The 19,662-nt window shown below is 49.8% G+C and overlaps 2 protein-coding genes across 3 annotated transcripts in view; one reads left to right on the forward strand and one right to left on the reverse strand.

Annotated features, from left to right (window-relative positions):
* Nucleotides 1-12,430, reverse strand: CHADL (chondroadherin like). The gene is made up of 5 exons (XM_039490670.1): nucleotides 12,318-12,430; nucleotides 7,967-8,137; nucleotides 5,411-7,084; nucleotides 2,999-3,165; nucleotides 1-1,825 (listed from the first exon to the last, which is right to left on the reverse strand). Exons 2-5 carry the CDS (start codon nucleotides 8,123-8,125, stop codon nucleotides 1,588-1,590), a joined length of 2,238 nt encoding a protein of 745 aa, XP_039346604.1. The 5' UTR covers nucleotides 8,126-8,137; nucleotides 12,318-12,430; the 3' UTR covers nucleotides 1-1,587.
* LOC120372990 (chondroadherin-like) overlaps nucleotides 8,040-19,662 on the forward strand; it is a 21,887-nt gene continuing 10,264 nt past the window's right edge. For both annotated transcript variants that reach the window (XM_039490685.1, XM_039490705.1), the window contains exons 1-2: nucleotides 8,040-8,143; nucleotides 16,453-16,646. The gene's annotated coding sequence lies outside the window, so the exon portion shown is untranslated. The remainder of the gene's footprint in view (nucleotides 8,144-16,452; nucleotides 16,647-19,662) is intronic.

Genomic DNA, 19,662 nt, shown 5'->3' on the forward strand with positions numbered 1-19,662 from the left:
GAACAAAGTCTAGAGGCCAAAGTCTCAGCCAGTGTAAATCAGTATAGCTCAAGGGCAGCTACACTAATATAAACCAGCCAAAGGTCTGGCCCTAGGTGTTGAAACAATATGTGAAACTTGGTGATGGGTTTGCCATTGCAAAGGATTGTGGCTAACACCCCCTCTAAGAAGAAACTAGATGACACCAGCCCTTATAGTCTTTCACTGTCTTTAAGTGTGTTTTGAAATAGGAGGGGGCAGAAGGGGAGGCGCTGAATACATCAAACTGCTGCCAGCCTTGGAAAGGATCAGTGATACATATATTGTAGCTTTTCCAACAACATGTAGCTAATCCCATTGGCTATAGAGCCTTTCTTCCCTGTGGGGCTACAGAGAGCATTGCCACCTCACTCAATGTAGACCAGGCACCAGCCAGTGCGCTGTGAGCAGGACCTACGTGCTGCAGTGTGGCTTCCTTTTTTCTGGAGAGATGGGAGATTCTGCAGCCCCTTCATGTAAAATAAAATAGGGGCTTTACTGAACAAAAATAAATAATACTCAGTACAGTAGCCCCTGTGCTGTTTATTTTGAGGTTTAAATCCATTAATTTTCAATTTGTATTAATGACGCAGACCTGCTGGGTGGCAGTGTGAGGGAGAGATCTGGGAACTTGGGCAGGAAGACAATTGGAGCTGTTGACACCTGGGAAGGTACAGAGGGTGGTTGGGGATTGTGGGATATGTACATTTACTGGACTTTTCTTCTGAAACCATCAGCAGTGGACAGTTAGCAATGTTGGCATTTCAATATTCATCAGGAGGTTTGAGACCTGATGCTCCATTGAGATCAGTGGGGTGTTCCCCCCCACCCCCGCCACAGTTATTGTTTCAGGGTCTCTGCAGACTCACAAAGTCAATACAGCATGTGTTACACTTGCTTTGTGTTTCCAGTGTTACCTGCTCAACCAGGTGGGCTAGAAATGTATAGGTTTTGGTTGGAAGCTCCAATTCTGCAGCAAGGGCTGCATTCCACAGCAGGTAGCTGGCCACTGAATCAGAAGTGACATGAAACCCTGCCTGGGGACAGCAGATTGTTCCCCCACCACTAAAGATCAGCCACCTCTGGGGTGAAACATAATGCACAGCAGCACGACACAGCGCTTTAGGGCAGGAAGAGAACAATAACATGTTCCACTGAAACTGCAAGAGGAACTTAGGGAGACAAAATGGAATTGTTCAAGCTATGATTTGGCACAGAAGCGGGGGAGCAGGAGGGGAAAAGCACCTCATGAAAAGCACCATGGGATTGTCAGAAGGAACTCTCACATCTGCTTTTTCCTCTCAATGCGATTTCCTCTTTGAATTCCTTCCCCTGCAACACACACTGCCCTTCCAGCCCCCATCCCACCAGAACCCCAGAGCTCGGTCTCCCATAGCTACGGTCAGATCTGCTCCTTTCCGCTGTGCAATGGAAATCTCACTGCAATGTGGATGAAAGCCCATTAAAGCTTCTCTCTCACTAAGCTGCTTCCTACTAGCTGGTCAAGTGCATCCACAGCCACACACTGCTGATAAGACACTTCAGCAGCTGCAGCAGGGCCACTCCCTCTTATGCTTTGTTCTTCTTGGTGCCTCTGGCTTGTGCTTTTCCTGACCTCTTTTCCTTGCTGGGGCTTCTTTCTGCTTTGATTTTGGCCTTGACTTTGTCTGGATGAGCTCTTCTGCCTTTCTCCATACCCCAGCCTGGGCAGCTTTTGAAGACAGCAGAAAGCTTCACCTTCTGCCCACGGACTTCTGCTGGGGACCCACAGGTGGCTCCCACGCGCAAGTTCAGTTTGTCAATCCATCTGAAAATGGGGCAAGAGACAGAGGAAGGAGATGAGAGAAACCAGGGCCGGCTTTAGGCCAATTCCACCAATTCCCCCGAATCGGGCCCCCGCCCCTAAGAGGCCCCAGCCCCAGTGCAGGGGCCGCAGGGGGCCAGCCGCCCGATCCTTTCCTGGCTCTTTTTTTTTTTTAATTTTTTACCACCGGTCTGGGTCTTTGGTTCTGGCAGCACAGGTCACTCACCTCCTTCACTCCACCTTCAGGGCAGCTTCAGCGCAGTCGGCAGGTCCGCCCAGGGCGCCGAAGACCGGAGGACCAGAAGGACCCGACGCTAGTAGCCGCCCAACGTGAGCACACGTGTTTTTGGGGTTTTTTCAGTGTGTGGGGTTTTTTCAGTCACTGCTGTGGGGGCCCCGAAACTGGCCCCCGAATCCCGCCCTAGAGAAACTCCAGGTGGACTTAGCAAATTACTGGCACAAATGGCTGTGCTGGCAAACCAGGGCATTTGCTCTCTGTTAACAAGTTCAAAGGGAGTTTGGGGCTGGCTTGACAGCCCTAGAGAGTGATGCCCTCTGTGTACCCCTGGAAGGGGGACAGCTCAGGCAGGGCACTTCAGTCTCCCCACATGTGCAAACAGTTTGGAAAGTTTTAACACCCCAACAATGCAGTTGTATAGAGTAAGAATCGCAGCTGCAGTCACCCCAGCGAGGACAAATTTCAAGGGTTCCCAGTCCTCACACTTCAGGGTATAAGGTGAGCAGCAACTGCGGTCATGAAGAAGTACATGGCAGGCTACAGCACAATGAGGAGCATTATGTGGTGTTTACTCCTCCCGTGGAAGCCTCAGGCATTGGGAATTGGGTGAGACCGGCAACCAGAGGACCTATGGTCTTTTCTGATCTGCCAGTTCCTTTGCTTTTCTCTTTGCCCTCATCTACCCATATGTCTCAGTCCTACTGTGGAGAGCTCCTCTCTAGGCAGGAGGGCCCAGCTCCTCAAAGGTATTTAGGCTCCTAACTCCCATGGATTTCAATGTTCTCATGGATTAGCCTCCCTGCTAAGACTGGCAGCAAAGTTGCATATTGGTCCCTGTTGCAATGATATTTTCAGTGGTATGAACATCTCCCTGGCAGGAACTGAGCCGAGATCCACACCCTCCTGTCAGTCAGACCCAGCCAGGCTGCTGGACTCACCTGCGCAGTGGGAGGAGCTGGCAGTCACAGTGGAAAGGGATGTCTCTCAGGTTGATGACCTCCAGCCCTGTGAAGCTGCGCAAGTCAGGCACGTTATACATGTTGTTGTTGTCCAGGTACAGACTCTTCAGCCTGGGACCCAGACCAGCAAAGGCCCTTGAGGAAAGCTGCAAATGATGAGATGGGGCTGATGAGTCAAAGGAAAACAGCTGTGGGATGATTTTAGTAGGGAGTTAAATATCTGCATGCACTTTCTGTGTGTGTGTGTGTGTGTGTGTGTGTGTGAAAGTAAGTGTAAGAAAGAAAGAAAATAAAATAAAATAAGTAAGTAAGTAATAGCTCTCATTGGTTCCTGCCTCCACTATGAATGGGGCTTGTGTTACTATCACTTTGTATCAATACTTCCCAGCACGCAGGTCAGTTTGATGACATAATTTGAGACAAAGGAAGTGCAGGAGCTCATTGTGAGAGAAGCAGAGACTTTCAAAGTTACTGTGTAAAGTGAGTTCTCTGTCTTTATTGGTTATTGTAATTGTGGTATTTAATATTTAGTGCTAAATATTAATTGCTTTAAATAGCTCTGAAAGCCTCTACCTGCTTCACATATTGAAATCTTGCACTTTGTGTCTCTTAACCTGCATCAGACTCAAGCTGTCAGGGTCCCTATTTCATTTTGCATTATTTTCTGGATTGTAAACTCTTTGTAGCAGGGAATTTCACCTGTTCTGTGTTTGAAAGTGCAGGGTAAATGTACGGTGTTATATACATAGGTGTGTGATTCTTAATAGCTATATTTAACACCCTTTTCAATTTGATATTTTGTCTTTTTGGCAACTGGATGTGTTACGCTTAATATAGCTTTTCACTTTGACTCAGGTTTTCCTTTAACTAATGGCAAGGCACTGAACTGAGCAGATTGTAGGGGCTTTTTCAGTCCCTGGTTAGCTGATTGTCATCTTATTTTTTTATCTTAGTTTAAACAGGCCCCAGTCCAGCAAAGCACGTAAGCATGTGCTTAACTTTTTAAGCATATAGCAGTGTCTTTTCCAAAGTCGCTACTTGTGTTTAAGTGCTTAGTTGGGTCAGCGCCGTAGAGTACGTGCTTTCTACTTGCAAGACTGTGGATCCAGTTCCCCATTTTAATTTCATCTCTGTGGCAGAGATTGTCAGCCTCTGTGACAGTCACAAAGGGAAAAGCCCACTCCGCTTTCCCACCTCTGGTTTTCAGGTTTGGTTCAGTCCCTCATGCTCAGGATGGTCTCTAGATTCCAGGAGCACCTCAATAACCACCATTCCTGTGGCACTTCCTTTGAGGAGCTGTGAAAGCCAGCATTGAGGATTCTGGGGTCACATGTGAGGAGAGATTTGGTTACAAGTAGCTGAACAAGGGTTTCATGCTATGAAAAACTACTGAGACCCCTTTAATTTACATAACCAGTTTGGGTTGCATTATGGGGACCTCAGAATGTACCCAAATTTCCATTAAAAGGGAAAGAAGAATTTGGCAGGGACGTGTTCCACTTTCTTCTCTACAAGCAAGAGAAACACTGGGCTCTGCAGTGGCCTCGTTCTGGGTTTTGAGACTTGACAGTAAAACCGATCAGGGTGGTTGAATGGCCAGGCAAGCTCCCTGGACCCAAGTTTGGCGCTTTCCTTCCCCAGGGCTGGGAGTTGCTGTGAAAGCAGCATGGGAGGCCCCGGATGTGGCCTTGTTGAGCCTGAAAGGAGCCTTGGCTGGCAGGAGGCTGGTGGCAATTTGGGGTGCTTGAGAGGAGAGAGAAACAGGTGAGTAGCAGAGGTGAATCCCTCAGAATAGGTCTTCACAGGACAAGAAGACATATTGACAAATTGGAGGAAAGAGAAATATCAATTATTTGGACCCTGGAGGGAGGTGCTTAGGGCAGGGTCTACAGCCCATTGAAAGAAACAGGAATTTTTCTATTGACTATCCTTGGCTTTGGCTCAAGCCCTTAATGAGGACAGATTAAAGGAATGAAGAGCCTGTAACCTGGCTGGGCTGTGACATGGGGCGGATCTGGCACCTGTGAAAGGTGCAATTGCCAAGGAGGGGGAGAGAGGGACTGTTGGGGCAGGCCGAGGGGGCATAATCACTAGGAGTAACAGGATAAAACTGAACAAAGGTGCAATTCAGGCTAAATATCGGGAAGCTTTTCTTCCAAGCGAGGCCTCAGGCTGAGCAATCATCTCCCAAAGGATGTGGTACAAGCCCCAGTGTTGGGGCCATTGCTTTGGGTTGGAAGCCCCTTCATTTCGTCCAGAAGAAACCCTGGAACGTGCTGCAGGGAAGCGCCCTCCAGTGGGAGCAGGGAGGAGAGGTGACTGAACAGTAACTTGTATAGTAGGATTTAGCTTTATTAGGCTGGGGCACTCGCCCTTTTCTCTCCCTCTCACCTGTTCTAGCCCCATATTATCCAGATACAGGTGCAGCAGGGACCTGGCTACAGGGAGGAAGGCTCCGTCCCCAATAGACTTGATGGGATTCTTGGACAGCTTCAGCTCACTAAGGACAGGCAAACCCCTGAGGGACCCGGTGGGCACTTCCTGCAATAGGTTCTCATCCAGGTGCAGCTTCTCGAGCATCTTGGCGGGGCTCAGGGCCCTGGGGGACACACGAGTGATGCGGTTCCCGCTTAGGTAGACCCAGCGTAGCTGCCCTGCCCCAGCCAGGTCATTGTCTGACAGCTGGCTGATGGAGTTATGCTGCAAGTGGAGGGAGAAGAGGTTGGGCAGGAGGCTGAAGGCTCCCGTGGGCATCCAAGTGAACCCATTGTGGTCCAGGTACAGGTAGCTGAGCAGGGGGGCCCCACCAAAGGCAGCAGCATCTATGGCAGCAATGTTGTTGTTAGACAGGTAGAGGTAGACCAGCTTCTTTAAGCCCTGGAAGGCCCCCGGCTGCAGCTCCGCGATCTTGCAGCTTTGCAGATGGAGCGAGACCAGCTTCTTCAAGCCGGGGAAGGATCCCTTGGGTATGGAGTGGAACTCGTTCTGGCGCAGGTCCAGCAGCTGAGTGTTGCCTGGGAACCCCTTGGGGATCTTCCGGAGGCCTCTGTTCTCGCAGTTGCTGTGTTGGAAATCAGGGGAGCAGGCACAGACTTTTGGACACCTCATCTTAGCATCTCCCTCTGGCTCCCTTCTGGGGGTGGCTGGGCTGGGGAGCCGCTTCTCGTCCGGGGCAGGGCCCCCACATTTCATATCAATGGACCTCAGCGACTCCAGCTGCTCACCTCTGAAGGCGCCAGGGCCTGCACATGGCACATCGGTCTGGACCCTCGCTTTCTCCGTCCACTCCTTGAAGGGTCGCATGTAGCACGTGCAAACCACGGGGTTCCCTGTTAAGTTGATTTTCTTCAGGTGAGCGGCTTCTGTCAGCGGCTGCAGCACCTGCAGCTGGTTATTGTGGAGGTCGACTGTGTGCAGCAGGGGGCTCTTCACAAAGGCTTTGTGTGAGACATCCTGCAGGGCCATGTTGTCCAAGAACAGCTGCTTCAGTGAAGCCATCTCAATGGCCTCCTCGCCGATGTAGGTGACAGGGTTGTGTCCCAGGTCCAGCCGTGTGGTACCCGACAGCCTTGACAGGGCCTCTGTGGGCAGGGACTGCAGTTCGTTGTGGTCCAGGCTCAACCTCCTCAGGGTCGGCAACCCAGCAAAGGCCTCCGTGGCTATGACATGAAGTGCATTATGGGACAGGCGGAGCCACTTGATCAGCTGCAGGCCCTGGAAGACCATATCGGGCAGGTAGACCAGGAAGTTCTCGCCAAGGTTGAGGAAGTTGAGGAAGCCCAGTTGGCTGAAAGCCCCTGGCTTTATCTCTTCTATGCGGTTCTTCTCCAGGATGAGCTGCTGAAGAGAAGACAGCCCATCCAGGGACTCCTGGTAGATGAAGGCTATATTGTTGGAAGCCAGGTTGAGGTAGATCAGCCGTCCTAGTCCCCTGAAAGCCCCTTCCTCAATACTTTCCACATTGCATCGCTGCAGGTTTAAGTGGGTGAGGTATGGGATAGGGAGGAAAGCTCCTCCAGGGATGACTTTTATGTTGTTGCCCCGGAGATCCAATTTTTGGGTGACCTGTTGATTACACAAGCATCAGTTACTGAAGATGGAATCCACAACCTCTCCCACCTCTCTGCAGCAGATTGACGGGCTGTCCCAGGCCTCTCTGCAGCCTTTATCGCTGTGATCTGGCCAAATCTCACAAGCAGGATCATGACTGGTCAATACTTGGAAGAGACACTTCCCAGAGCACCTCCAGTCTGCTGCAGAAAGTTGTGATGGGATCTCAATAGTGACCATTCGTCCTGCTGAACCAGGCTTCCTGCAGTGCAGCAATCGCTAACATCCTGCGTGAGCCTTAGTTCAGTACTGACTCAGAGGGGAAAGTGTCTCTTACACCAACACCACCTTCCTGCAGCCATCTGGGTTTCCCTTGTTTCCTTCTTTCGCTATCTGACTCTGCTTTAGCTTAAGGCCTGTAACAATCACCACCTCAGAGGGGCCTGACTGTGTATTGGCCAGAAAATATTGTAACTTTTTTTTTGTATTGATCAGCTGAGTTATTTTTATGATGTTGTTCGGTAGAAGAGCTGACCCTGAGCAGACCAGCTCATCTTGCAAACTGCCCTGCATGTGGATCAACCCCTCCCTTAAGATTTTCACATCAACGGCATTGAAAGGCTGCGAGGTTACTGCACAAATCTTTCGGAAACCCAGACATCTGCATGAAGTGAACCACACCTGCCTGCATCTTGTTCTGCTGCCTCTCCCCTGTCCTACAGCAGCCTGTGTGGCTCAGTGCTGTGCAGGGAGAGAGAGAATCAGACTGGTGCCCAGATGCCTCAGGGGGTGAGGAGCTTTGATGGTGGTGGCAAGTGTGTGGGGAGCAGTTTAAGAGCACTTTGTGCTGCGTTTGCCTCTGACTCTTCCCTTCCCCCGCTGTGCCCAGGGACTGACCTGTGGGATGGTGATGGGCACCTCCGTGAGGTTCTTGTTCAGACACATGACGTGGTGCTTTATGTTATCGCAGATGCAGATCCGTGGGCAGCGCTCAGCAGCTGCTCTCCTGATGGGGAAGAGAGCTGACACCAGAAGGAGGCCCAGGGAACCCCACATCCTGGAAAGTGGCTACAGGTGAGAGAGAGAGAGGGAACAGGCACCCCAATCAGACAGAGATGTGCATTCCCACAGTGCTTCTCGTCCCCACGGACCCTAAGTGCTCTGCAGGCCGCATCCCTTGGGATTGCGGCAGCTGTTTCACGGTGCACTGCAATGCTCCAGCCCCGTTTGAGAGACAGGGAAGGGGATAGTGTGACTAAGGGAAAGTGCAGCGGGAAGTTTAAATTACTCAGGTATGAGCCTAGTTTTAAGCATGTGAGTTGTCCCATTGAACTCAATGGGAGCTGGATTGATTCTGGTTCCATTCTTGAACTCAAGGGGGTGGGGCTACGACTCTCATGCTTAAAGCTAAGTACATGGTTCACTGGATCAGGGCTTTAGAGGAACAAGCAACCTCGGCTAAAGCACCAGTACCTCCTCCTGCAGCACTTGGACTTGCCTTGGAGGTTTCCTTTCCAAGTACGGACCAGGTCCAACCTGCTTCAGCTTGTGAGATCTGATGTAATCTCACTCCAAGGCAGAGTGGCTAAAGGACAACACCGGTGCTGCCAGAAACGGAGCGGAGAGCATTTCGCAGACACAAGAGCATGTGCTAATGTGAATGTGACAACATGCATTACCGTTGCCATATATCCCAAGAGAAGGAGGGTAGGAAACTGCGGTAACTCATAACCATTCTGAACAAATCGCAGTAGCACTGTTCCAATGCATCCTTGCTCGTAAAAGACTGTAGTTGTACCGCAACTTCCAATTGGTAGCTGAGTGCTTTACAAATGCTAATTAGCTTAGCCTCACGCCACCCCTGATAGGCAGATCTGTACTGTCTCCTCATTTTACAGAGGGGTAACATCATTATTATTATTATTATTATTTATTTATTTATTTATTTATTATTTATTATTTTATTATTAATTTATTTATTATTTATTTTATTTATCTTATTTTATTTTCAAGTGTCCCAAATGTGCAAGGTACTTCCCCATAACAAGTAAAAGGCAATGATCCCTGCTCCAGCGAGTTTGCAATCTGTATTGGAGCAGACACACCAAGGGAGGGGTCAGAAGAAGGCAACAATGGGAGGTGAACAGGAGGACAAGGTTGTCCATACTAAGATCAGGTGGTTTGGAAGTGAGGTGTGGACCCATCTGGATGGCTCATCCAAGCTGAGTCTGTGTTTGGTTTGTTACTTCCACCTTGTTTCCCCATAGGCTTCCTGGCAGAGGTGGGTTCTTAGGAAAGGCTTGGATGAGGTGAAAGGAGGTGGGCTTGGTGACTGTATTGTGGGGTGTGCCCCAGTCGTAAGGGTCAGCAGGGAAGAAGTCATGGGGATGGAGGTGTCTGTGGGAGGCTGGGAAGGAATGCTGAGGCTGGCCGCGCTGGCAGAGCAGGCTGGATGTAGAGGTGGGACGTGTGGGAGGAGACCATGTCTGAGAGGCTGGGCTTAGGAGCAAAGACAAGAAGTTTGTATTTGATGTTCAGGGAGCTGGGGAGCCAGTGAAGTGACTCAGTGGGAGTTGATGTGGTTGGAGCAATTGGTGAGGGAGAGGTGGTTTTGGCAGCAGCATTTACAGATGGATCAGAGGTGGCTAAGGCTGGTTGACCGAAGAGGGATGAAGACAAGCAACTTGATCCTCAGGGCAGAAAGGAAAGTGTGGTTTATTTAAAATATTGTGACGGAATGAGTAACTGGAATAAGTAATGGCCTGGATATGTGGGGAGAAGGAGAGACAGGAGTCACAGATATCAGCCAGGTTATGGGCCGGGATGATGCGAGAGATGATGGTTTGGTCAGCTGTAACCTAGAACAAAATCAGCGAAGATGTTCAGTAGGGGAGATTGTAAGCTTGTTTTTGGCCATGCTGAATTTGAGTTTACAGTGAACTTCCCAAGAGGAGCTGTTGGAGAGTCAGTGAGAGAGCAGTCCATGGCAGAAAACTGTATCTGAAAGTCATCAGCACACAGCTGACAGCTAAACCTCTGCGAACAGATGAAGTCTCCCAATGATGGGATAGAGAGGGAGAAGAGGAGAGGACCCAAGATGGAGCGCTAGGGAGCGTCCATAGAGAAGTGGGAAAGGAGGGGGGAAGAGCCATCAGAGATGCAGGAGAACCAAGCAAGGTGAGAGTCACAGGTCAATGGCAGGAGAAAGGTCAAGGAGGATGAGGATGGAGGATAGGCTTGAGATAAAGCCAGGAAGAAACCACTGGAGACATTGGACGGATGAGAAGTAAGGCCTGGAAAGGTTAAATTACTTGCTTGAGGTCACAGAGTCAGTGGCAGAACAGCCCGAGACCCTAGGGGCCTCATTCTCCACCCTCAGCCTGCCCACAGGCCCGTCTGTCCTGCTGGGGGTTACACAAGGGTGACAAGGCAGGAAGCAGCCAAGGCTTTGTGAGGCAGTGAATCCACTCTGGCCTTGGCTACACTTGAGAGTTACAGCACTGGTGGTGGCTTTACAGCACTGTAACTCTCTCCCCATCCACACTGGCAAGGCACATACAGCACTGTATCTCCCTGGCTACAGCGCTACATGTACTCCACCTCGACGAGAGGAATAAAGAGAATAGCGCTGGTGCTGCAGCGCTGGGGTGCCAGTGTAAACAGGGAATAATCTTACTAAGCTGTAACTGACCTCCGGAAGCTTCCCATAATGCTTTTAAGTAAAGATTACACTATTTGTTTTGTTGTGATGCCTCTGTTTGTTTTGTTGTGAACTCCGGGCTCCTGGAGCTGCTTATCTAAAAAAACAAACACAACTCCTGTTTGCTGTGAATGAGCTCCCTTTGGAACGCCCACAGCTAGTGTTTGCTTGAAGAGAGGGGGCATGCGGGAGGGAGGGAGTGGGGGGGGTCCGTTTCGGGGACGCTGCTTATCTGGTCTGTGAGGGAAAAAAACAAAGAAGGCTATTTGCTTTCAGTGAGCGAGAGAGGGGTGGGGGAGGGCGTCAGAACTTGCAGCTGCTGACAGAGTGTCGGCTCCAAAAATCCACTCTCTCTCTCCCCCATGCTCCCTGTCACACTCCCCCCTCCTCCCACCTTTTGAAAAGCACGTTGCAGCCACTTGAACGCTGGGATAGCTGCCCATAATGCACCGCTCCCAATGCCGCTGCAGATGCTGCAAATGTGGCCACGACAGTGTGCTGGTAGCTGTCAGTGTGGCCAGACTGCAGCGCTTTCCCTACTCAGCTGTACGAAGACAGCTTTAACTCCCAGCGCTGTACAGCTGCAAGTGTAGCCAAACCCTCTGAGCGCTGGGGATGTGGCACGCCTTGGGCTGGGGCCTTTGAGCTGCTGTTTTAGCGTATTAGTGTAAGCTAAGTATCTGGCTAGAAGCAAAATGGGCAGCATTAGCAAAGGCTTTTTGAATGGTCAGTGGAATGGCAAAAATGTATGTGGGAGAGTCCAGAGCTGGGGGAAGGAGTGGGGGTGATCTCAGGGGGAGGGGGGAGAATAACAAATGTCAGCATTCACAGCTCTGTCTGCAGTAGAGCTCCCACCCTTGCAAACCCCAATGGAGCTGAGCTGAGCTGAGCCGAGCTGAGCGTAGACAGGGCCCATGATGGTGAGTCTCCTGAGCCAGGGTCAGTGCTAGCTTTCCATCCACTGTTATGTTAATGCACTTCCCTTCTGCGACAATCCTATGCCCCCACAAACAGCACTGCTGAGCCTGTCCTCCAGCACCCCTGGCTATACCAGGCCTGGGGGTCCCACTCACTCCTCTCCTAGTGCACCTCACTCCTGGCCTGCGGCATCCCCTGCCCTGGGCCCCACATGGCAGTGCCCCTCCCAGCCCCCCTGCAACAGCCCCAGCTATCCCAGCCCTGGGCCCCACACAGCCCTGCTGGCTCACCTCAGTGCTGAGCAGTGGCACCTATCCCAGACTCCACTCACACACACATGGATTGTGATCCCCCTCTGCTGCACCCCTGGCTTATCCCAGTCCTGGGGCTCTGCCAGTACAGCTCAGTCCTGACCTGCAGCCTTCCTGGACACTGAATGCCCAAGTCCCTCCTGAGCAGGGAGCGCTTAGCATACTGCTTGTGCAGTGTGGACAAAACCTCCAGTACCAGGAGGTGCATTAAGATCCTTGAGATCATTTTGGCTTAATATGTGCAAGTCCACTGCTGTCACAGCAGTGAGAGGCTGCAACCCAGCCTCGTCTTCCCCCGTCCAAACCCCCAACAACTTACCCAGATGCTTCCTCCTGTTTGCACAAGGCAGATCCTTCCCCAGGAAAGCACGACTAGGGTAATGCGAAACTGAGGAAAGTGAAGATGGGAATGGCAAAGCCAAAGGGACTGAAATCCTTTCACCCAGCAGCTACCAGAGTCCTGTGAATTCTCCTGGTGGGCGTGGGTGTGTGTGGTTTACTTTACTCTCAGAAATGAGGGCTGAATGGAGCTTTGTATTGCTTTCCCAGCCTGGCTCGTGCTCACACATTGCTGGTGGGGGAAAGCAAAACTGAAGTGAAGTGCAGCCTTTGGGAGAGCAGCAACTAATCAGATGCATCCCTCTGTACTTACTGGGAAAGCCTTTGGTAGAGGAAGGGCTGTGGAATTTAAACCCCTTGTCTTGAATGTCACAATGCCATTAAAAATAATATCTGTGTTAGAACTAGACTGACTCCCTTCCCCCTTGCCCCTCCTCTCCCCTCTCTGTGTATATGTGTGTGTAGAGAAAGGATATATAATCTAAAATATAGACATTAAATAAAAACCTACTCCTCTCTAATCCAGCATGAGGGTTTACCTCAGAAATGCACATGGATTAAACATTAGTAGCTTCCACTATAACTAACTTAGCCATTTTGTGCACATGTATATATTTGTATTACTATAGACTTAATGCTTTCTTATATATAAGGCTTTCTTTTAAGTCTATAGTAATACAAATTACTGATACGTGCTGAGTGACAGTTGATGTAGGAAACAGGTTTCTGAATGTCCTGACTGTTGTGCATTTAAAACCTAACCCTAATGCTGCATTCGTTTGTTTTATTAAAGGAAGTGCCTGTGTCTCTGTGTGCGCATGTGAGGTGTTTTCGCTTTGCAGAAAGAGTTGGGATAATAGATGGGTAGTTTTGCACCAGTGCTTTCTTTCATGACTGGAGTTTCAGCTTCTCTGGCAGTGGTGGCGTTGCCTATGGAATCTGTGCGAGGACCCACGGTCTAGCAAGAGCTTAGGAACATAACCCTGCCATCTTTTTTTTTCCTTTTAAATCTTCCAGGGCCCTGATCCAGTGACTTGCTGAGAAACTGATATTCTCTGATTCCAGTGGGAGTTGCTTGTTCTCTGCACCTCTGGGGAATAGGCCATTAGTTTGCAGAGAGTTTTAGCTGTCACCTCATTGTGATGCTCAGACTCCGTCTCCTGCCAGTCAGTTACAATGCCCTGGATTATTCAGGTGCAGGGGAATTTGCATTTAAGCCTTTTTCAGAAAAAGGTTGAAATGTCATTTTCATAAAGGAAAATGCTGATTTCTCATTCGCAAATGTCTCAGCTGTTTAGGTCCTTGCTCCTCCTTAACGGATGCATTAGCCTGTACCCCTGTGCCGTTATGGCGTCACATTGACGTCAGTGGGATTCTGTGTGGGTGCAGGAGTCCCCAGAGTCAATGGAATCCCACGTTGAGAGGCAGGGCTAGTGCATCTATTTGCAGGATCGGGGGTCTACTTCTGGTGCTGCACCCTAGTCTGTCCGAATGAACGTCAGCACTGGGTCTACTGGGCTGGACTCTGGTTCCTAGGCTTGTGCGAGTGAGGACTTGCTGGAGGGGAGATGCTTCAACTCTCTGGGTAGGCTCCTTGCTCAGTGTGCCCCACTAGCGTTGTAAGGAGAGTGAGGATGGCAAACATGTAGCTGTGGTCACCTGAAAGGGGGCTGTCTTTCTGACAGGAGCGCAAAGTACTGCTCTGTGGGGATCATTAAAACATTCAGGTGACCACAGTGTGCAGAGCTGGGCATTGTGATCGTCAGCTAGACAACATTTGCAGCAGAACTCTCGGCTCTGGAAACGCAGACCTCCCTGCCTGCGGCTCAGAAGGCGGCAATGCCGCTATCTCAGGGCCTGATACTGCTCCCATCTGGGCCCAGTGAGGGCATGGTTGGGGGCTCGGTCACAAGCTGAACCAGCTAGTGGGCCCCATTGTTGCACGTCTTCCTCACCTGAGGGGTCCCACTGACTCTCATGTGTCTGTGTGTGTAAGAGCTGCAGGAGCGGGCTCAAAGTTTAGTACCTGATTGCCCCAGAGATTTGGACTGTGCACATTGTATTGTTATTGTAGGGTTGCTGAGATGTTGGATCACGCTGGTTTGTGGCTAGGTACGGAGTTTAATCGTCTTGCTGGGCCAGACTCCATCTGAGAGATCTTCGGGAAAGAATTGTCCTTGAACCAGTGCACAGAATGGCTCAGCTAAAACTCTGCTCCTGTTTGAATTTCACAACAAAAAGCCGCGTTGCAGAGGGAGAGGGGCGGAGGCTGGGCAGCAGGACACAGGAAAGAGAAACACAGGCAACTTGTTTTTAATGTAAACGTTCTGTGCGCTGGGGAGAGGAGGGTGGAATTTTCCACTGTGCAGTGGAGTCTCTCCTTCCTGTGCACACAGCGGGGAGTGGGGTGAAGGGAGGAGGATTTCTGTGCAGGGAGGAGACGCACAAGACTGTGGCTTTTTCTGTCCTCACAGACCTCAGCCTTGGAGGGCCTGCCCCTCCTCGCTCTCCCAATGACACTGGCTTCTTTGTGTGGGTCAGGTGGCTGCAGAAGCCAGCCAATGCTGTTGCTACTGCTCTTTGATCCAAGCAGAACGGGGCGGCTTGTGCTAAACGTTGGTCCTGTGTCCTTCTAAGCGACAAATGCCCCAGCCTACCTGCCCTAGTGACCTCTGCACTAAGGGAGTAGCCTTCACTCAGCAAGCCGCCCCTTTGGCTTCGCTAGGACGCCTTGTGTGAATGAGGCGGTTGCAGGATCAGACCCTTTGTTTTGAAAAGGAAAGGTGGCCGGGTTAAAGCTGGATTTAATCAATCCTTTGAGAGTGCGGGGGCAGGGATGCCTTGCGATTGCTCAGCAGCTTAAAACCAGCTTTTGGGGGGGAATAGAATGACCATTTATCTCTCAGTCTCCGGTTCTGAACCAGCCACAGGTCAGTAGAGCCCCAAACTTGCTGTTTTCCCATGGTTGTTCAAAGGCCCTTGTGTGTGGAGGACTCAGGTTAATTTCTAGTAGGACAGGGATTAAATCGGGCTGTTACCTTTTTGAAAGTTTGCTTCAGGACAATTCCATGATATAGACCATATTAAGGGACCCAGTGGCTGCCTGTTCTCCAGCCCCCTCACCACAACCACCTAGAGACACCAGATTCCACATCATTTCCTGCCTGAATTATTGCAGCACAGTCGTATCATCTGTGTGCACTTCACCAGGTAGATGTACCATCACAAATACAGTTCCAGAAAGGAAAGCATCTGTTTTACAGTATCAAACAGTGAGCAAACCAAGCCAGTCTGACATCTGTTTAGCTGACTGGAAAAAAGAAGCTCCATCTACAACCCAACCTTTGTGCACCTATGATACCAAACTGAGATGCCATTTGCAGGAGATTGCACAAACCTTCATAATGTGATTCTCTTGCCTCTGATATTAAATTGTTGACAACACTGTTGACATTCAAATGATCATCATTAGGCTTCAGAGTGTACATCATATTGAGATGATTGAGGCAGCTGATATTTCTCTCAGGCCTGATGTCAGGAAGACATTGCTGCCTCAGTTCATATCCAGTCTGACTTCACTTTTTAAGGTTATTTTCTAGAGCACATGATGTAACCTCCAGGGGAAGGTATCAGTTTGTGAAGCTGCCATGAGCCAGCCCAATGACCGGAGATTTCAGAAACTGCATTTCATACAAAGCCTTAACAAATTCAGATGTACTCCCAGCAGGAGAAAACGCCAGAGGCAAGGAGTTACTATTGACACTTCTCTGCTCCCCAGTGCCCACAAGTTTCACGCTATGGACAAAAAGCCAAAACTTCTGGACTTGGTGGGACATCACAGGGGCTCTGTGCCTACTGGGGTGTGGCCATTTCAGGCTTTCTAGACAGGGACCAGCACCTTGGTTTTCTCTTGAAAAGGTTTTCAAACCTGGCTCATTTCCTAATGCGGAGAGGGGCAAAGGGCCTGAAGGAGGGCTGGGCAGGCTCAGGTGTTTCAAACACTGATGCATGCTGGGTTCCAGATTTCGGGGCTGTATTTTTTTTATTTTTTTTTATTTTTTATTTTTTTGCTGCCTTTACTTTCTCCAGCTCATCTGTATCCTTTCTCCCTGCAGACAATAGGAGGAAACAACTCATGTCCTAGCACCGCTTCCTCCATCAGGTTATGTGACTTGTTGGACGCATATGAGCTGAAAGGAGGAAGAGTCACCAGGACAATCGCTCCACAGCACATGGGGTGTTTGGAGAGGGGCTAAAGCACTGGAGCTGCGCAGCAAATACTCCCCAGCAGAGCCGTCTCTCAGGACAGGTAAGGGAGATGGAAAGCGCCAGCGACGTTGAGTGTCTTTGTCAGTGAAGGGGTAGGGGGAGCGCCGTGGAGGCAGGGCAGAGCAGATGAGAATTAGCTCTCATTTGGAAATAGCTGCTGCAAATGGGTTATTTTGCTACATTCACTGGTTTGGAAAAAACAGTGAAAACCTAGAGCAAGTACTTCTAGCTGAAAGTAAGTGAAATTGCTGCTCAGTGAAGGCTAGATGGGAGCACAAATATGCAGCCCCAAAGGAAACCATTCCTACACTATTATTAGTCACTTATAGATAAGCCGAGAGCTTCACAGAGCTTGCAGTGTTGACCTGAATTTTATGGGTTAGCTGTTATGGCTCGCCACTGATCGCATCCGACCAGAAGATTTATAGGTTCTTGTCCAATTCAGACGACAGGCTCCGAGAACTCAGAGAGTTCTATATCGGGAGAGGACTCTCGGGGTGCTTGGCAAAAACACTTACACTGAGGACAATACCAAATCGATAAAAGCTTTATTGCGATTAACAAAAGAATAATAAATGCTATGAAACTTATGACTACAAAACAGTAAAAGAATTCCAAAACTCCTGGTGGTAACATTCCTATTATAAATACCTTAACCTAACATACCACACCCTTCCTCGAGGTCCCGGTAATAGGAGGTGAAGGACCAGCCTTGCGCCTGACATGCTCGATAACACGATGGTTCTGGCCTCCCCAATAGTTAGGAATGTTGAGTAGTTCTACTGTACTGCACATGCTGAGCTGATAGCATGATAGTCTATAGAATATAGGAGAACAAAGAAAAGAAAAAAGCTCCCTAAGATATCCTTACATGATATTTTATAGAATCCTGACACTATGTAATTCAGGCCCAAATCTTATTTCCGTACCCTAAGAAATTTATGGGTACCCTTCTCCTATAGGTTAGTGGATTATGACACTTACTCTCCACATATTAATAAGGATTGTCTCACTCCGAAAACTGCCAAGCTAGGCTCTCTTGGTGACTTCCAGGTTTGTGGTGTACCCTGCGGGTACCAACCGGTTGCAGACGCCAGATAAACCTGTTCAGTGTTGGGTGTAGTTCCTCCCTTCGGTTCCCCAAAGTTCAGGGACCATTTCTATCTGTGCCAGTGGTTGCCAGCCTTTATGCTGATTTTACTATTAACTGATCATACTTTTAGCTGTTTAGCTGATCTTACCGGATACAGGCCGATAGGCTTCTTGCATTTCAGAAAAACTTATTCTATGTATAATTATTAGGAAACACATATCATGTGCCTCAACACATCCTAATTTCATAGGAATTAATGCTGATAAAATATAAGAATCGTATATGAAATGGATTAATTCAGAAAGAGAAACATATTATTTGATACGGCTGGTTGGATTAGTAGGATATAATAGTTAGCAAAGTAATCTTATGGGCTACAGCAGTAACACGGGAGACAATAAACTCAGAACAAACACAGACTCGCACCCAAAGGGTGGCGGAGAGATACATCCTGGATCCAATCTAGTGGCCCAATGGGAATTTCTCAGGTAGAGTGCTACAGGATCAGGCTCCCAGGTTAAAGAGAGAAAGCAGATGGAGAGAGAGCTGCATCCTGGGGAAGAGTGAAAGAGACAACATTGAGAGGAGGAAGAGGGGATTGGTAGGCGGGAGTCATGCTCAGCAGAAGTAGATGGGGAGAAGTGCTGCGGGGGGGAAGACATGCAGAGTGTGGAGAGGAAGAGAGTGCAGAGACTCCCGCCGATGGGTAAGATACAGAGCGATGAGAGCCAGATTAACCGGTTTAGAGCTGGCTGTACCCTATGGGCAGAACAGTGACATCTTAGGGGCCATGAAATGCTGAGCACCTCTGCATTTGGCTGTACTGCAGGGTGGGGCCACACTCCAGTTGGCTGTGGCCTCAGTGCTTCCCTGGCGTGTGTTTCTCAGATGGACACGCTGGTCTCCTCGTCCCGGGGAGCTGCAGCAGGGTCACCAGCGCGAAATAGAAAGTGGATATTGTTTTGTTTTTCTTTTTCATCGTGCCCCGAGCCGAGCCCCTAGGAGTGAGCAAACACACACTACACACTAACTCCACCACCCCACTTCTGTTACCAAGACAGAGAGAGCAGCGAGACTCCATGGGCCAGGGCAGAACTCTACAGGTGCCCAAGCAGCAGTTTCAGTATATTGAAATGGAAAGAGGGGGGTTGTCCCTGCACCAGCTAAGGTGGAGGGGGGAGTTCTCCCTCTGATACAGCAGAGTGGGGTAGCTCTGCTTCCCCCTGTACTTTAACCCCAGCACCCAGGTGGCACACTCATCACTCTGGCGAAGGGGCGTCTGCGGGCGAGAATGGTGGCTTCTTTTAGGTCTGATCTTTTTATTCTACACTAGATAGAACAGAACAGGAAATGAACAAGCTGTGATGGTGGTTTGCCCCATCATAAAGTCTGCTGGGTGGAGGGTCTTGCTGCAAAGCACAGGGCATGTATCATGGGCCCCGAGTCTCAGTGATGCTGGTGTGAGTCCAGAGTAACTCCACAGATATCGGTGGCGTAACTGCAAACTTACCCTGGTGTAACTAACACCAGAATCTGGCACGTGGGGCACCGCAGCCGTGTTTAGGAATCTGGATGTCCTTGCTGTAAATATAGAGACCCATTGGAGGGTGTGAGATGAGCATCCTAGGACATTGGTTTCCCGTCGGTTCAAGCAGCTAAGTCCAGTGATGAGTAAAGGGCTGCTGGGGAGGGGAGGAGAGATGATCTCAGACACCCCATTCTTGGAGGATTTTATTGCTGATGTCAGGGAGTGTTTAGTGGTGCCAGGAGAGAAGTGATTTGATCAGGAACATCATCCTGAAGTCCCCTCTAGCTCCAGTGGGTCCAGTTCAGTTTATAGCTCCGACCATGATCATGGTTCTACCAGCTCCTCCCTCAGCCCCCTAGGCTCTGTGCGTTGCTCTGCTCTCCCTGCCATGCCCACCGGGGTGAGGGATTCTGCCAGTCAGGACTGCTCTGCTCT

The sequence above is a fragment of the Mauremys reevesii genome, linkage group 1, assembly GCF_016161935.1.
Source record: "Mauremys reevesii isolate NIE-2019 linkage group 1, ASM1616193v1, whole genome shotgun sequence".
NCBI lineage: Eukaryota > Metazoa > Chordata > Testudines > Geoemydidae > Mauremys > Mauremys reevesii.

Coding starts and splice junctions, on each gene's coding strand:
- CHADL (XM_039490670.1), bottom strand. CDS start 8,125: ATGTGGGGTTCCCTGGGCCTCCTTCTGGTGTCAGCTCTCTTCCCCATC. Junction 3,166..5,410: donor ATAATATGGGGCTAGAACAG/GTGAGAGGGAGA, acceptor CATCATTTGCAG/CTTTCCTCAAGGGCCTTTGC. Junction 1,826..2,998: donor CAGCTCCTCCCACTGCGCAG/GTGAGTCCAGCA, acceptor CCCCATTTTCAG/ATGGATTGACAAACTGAACT.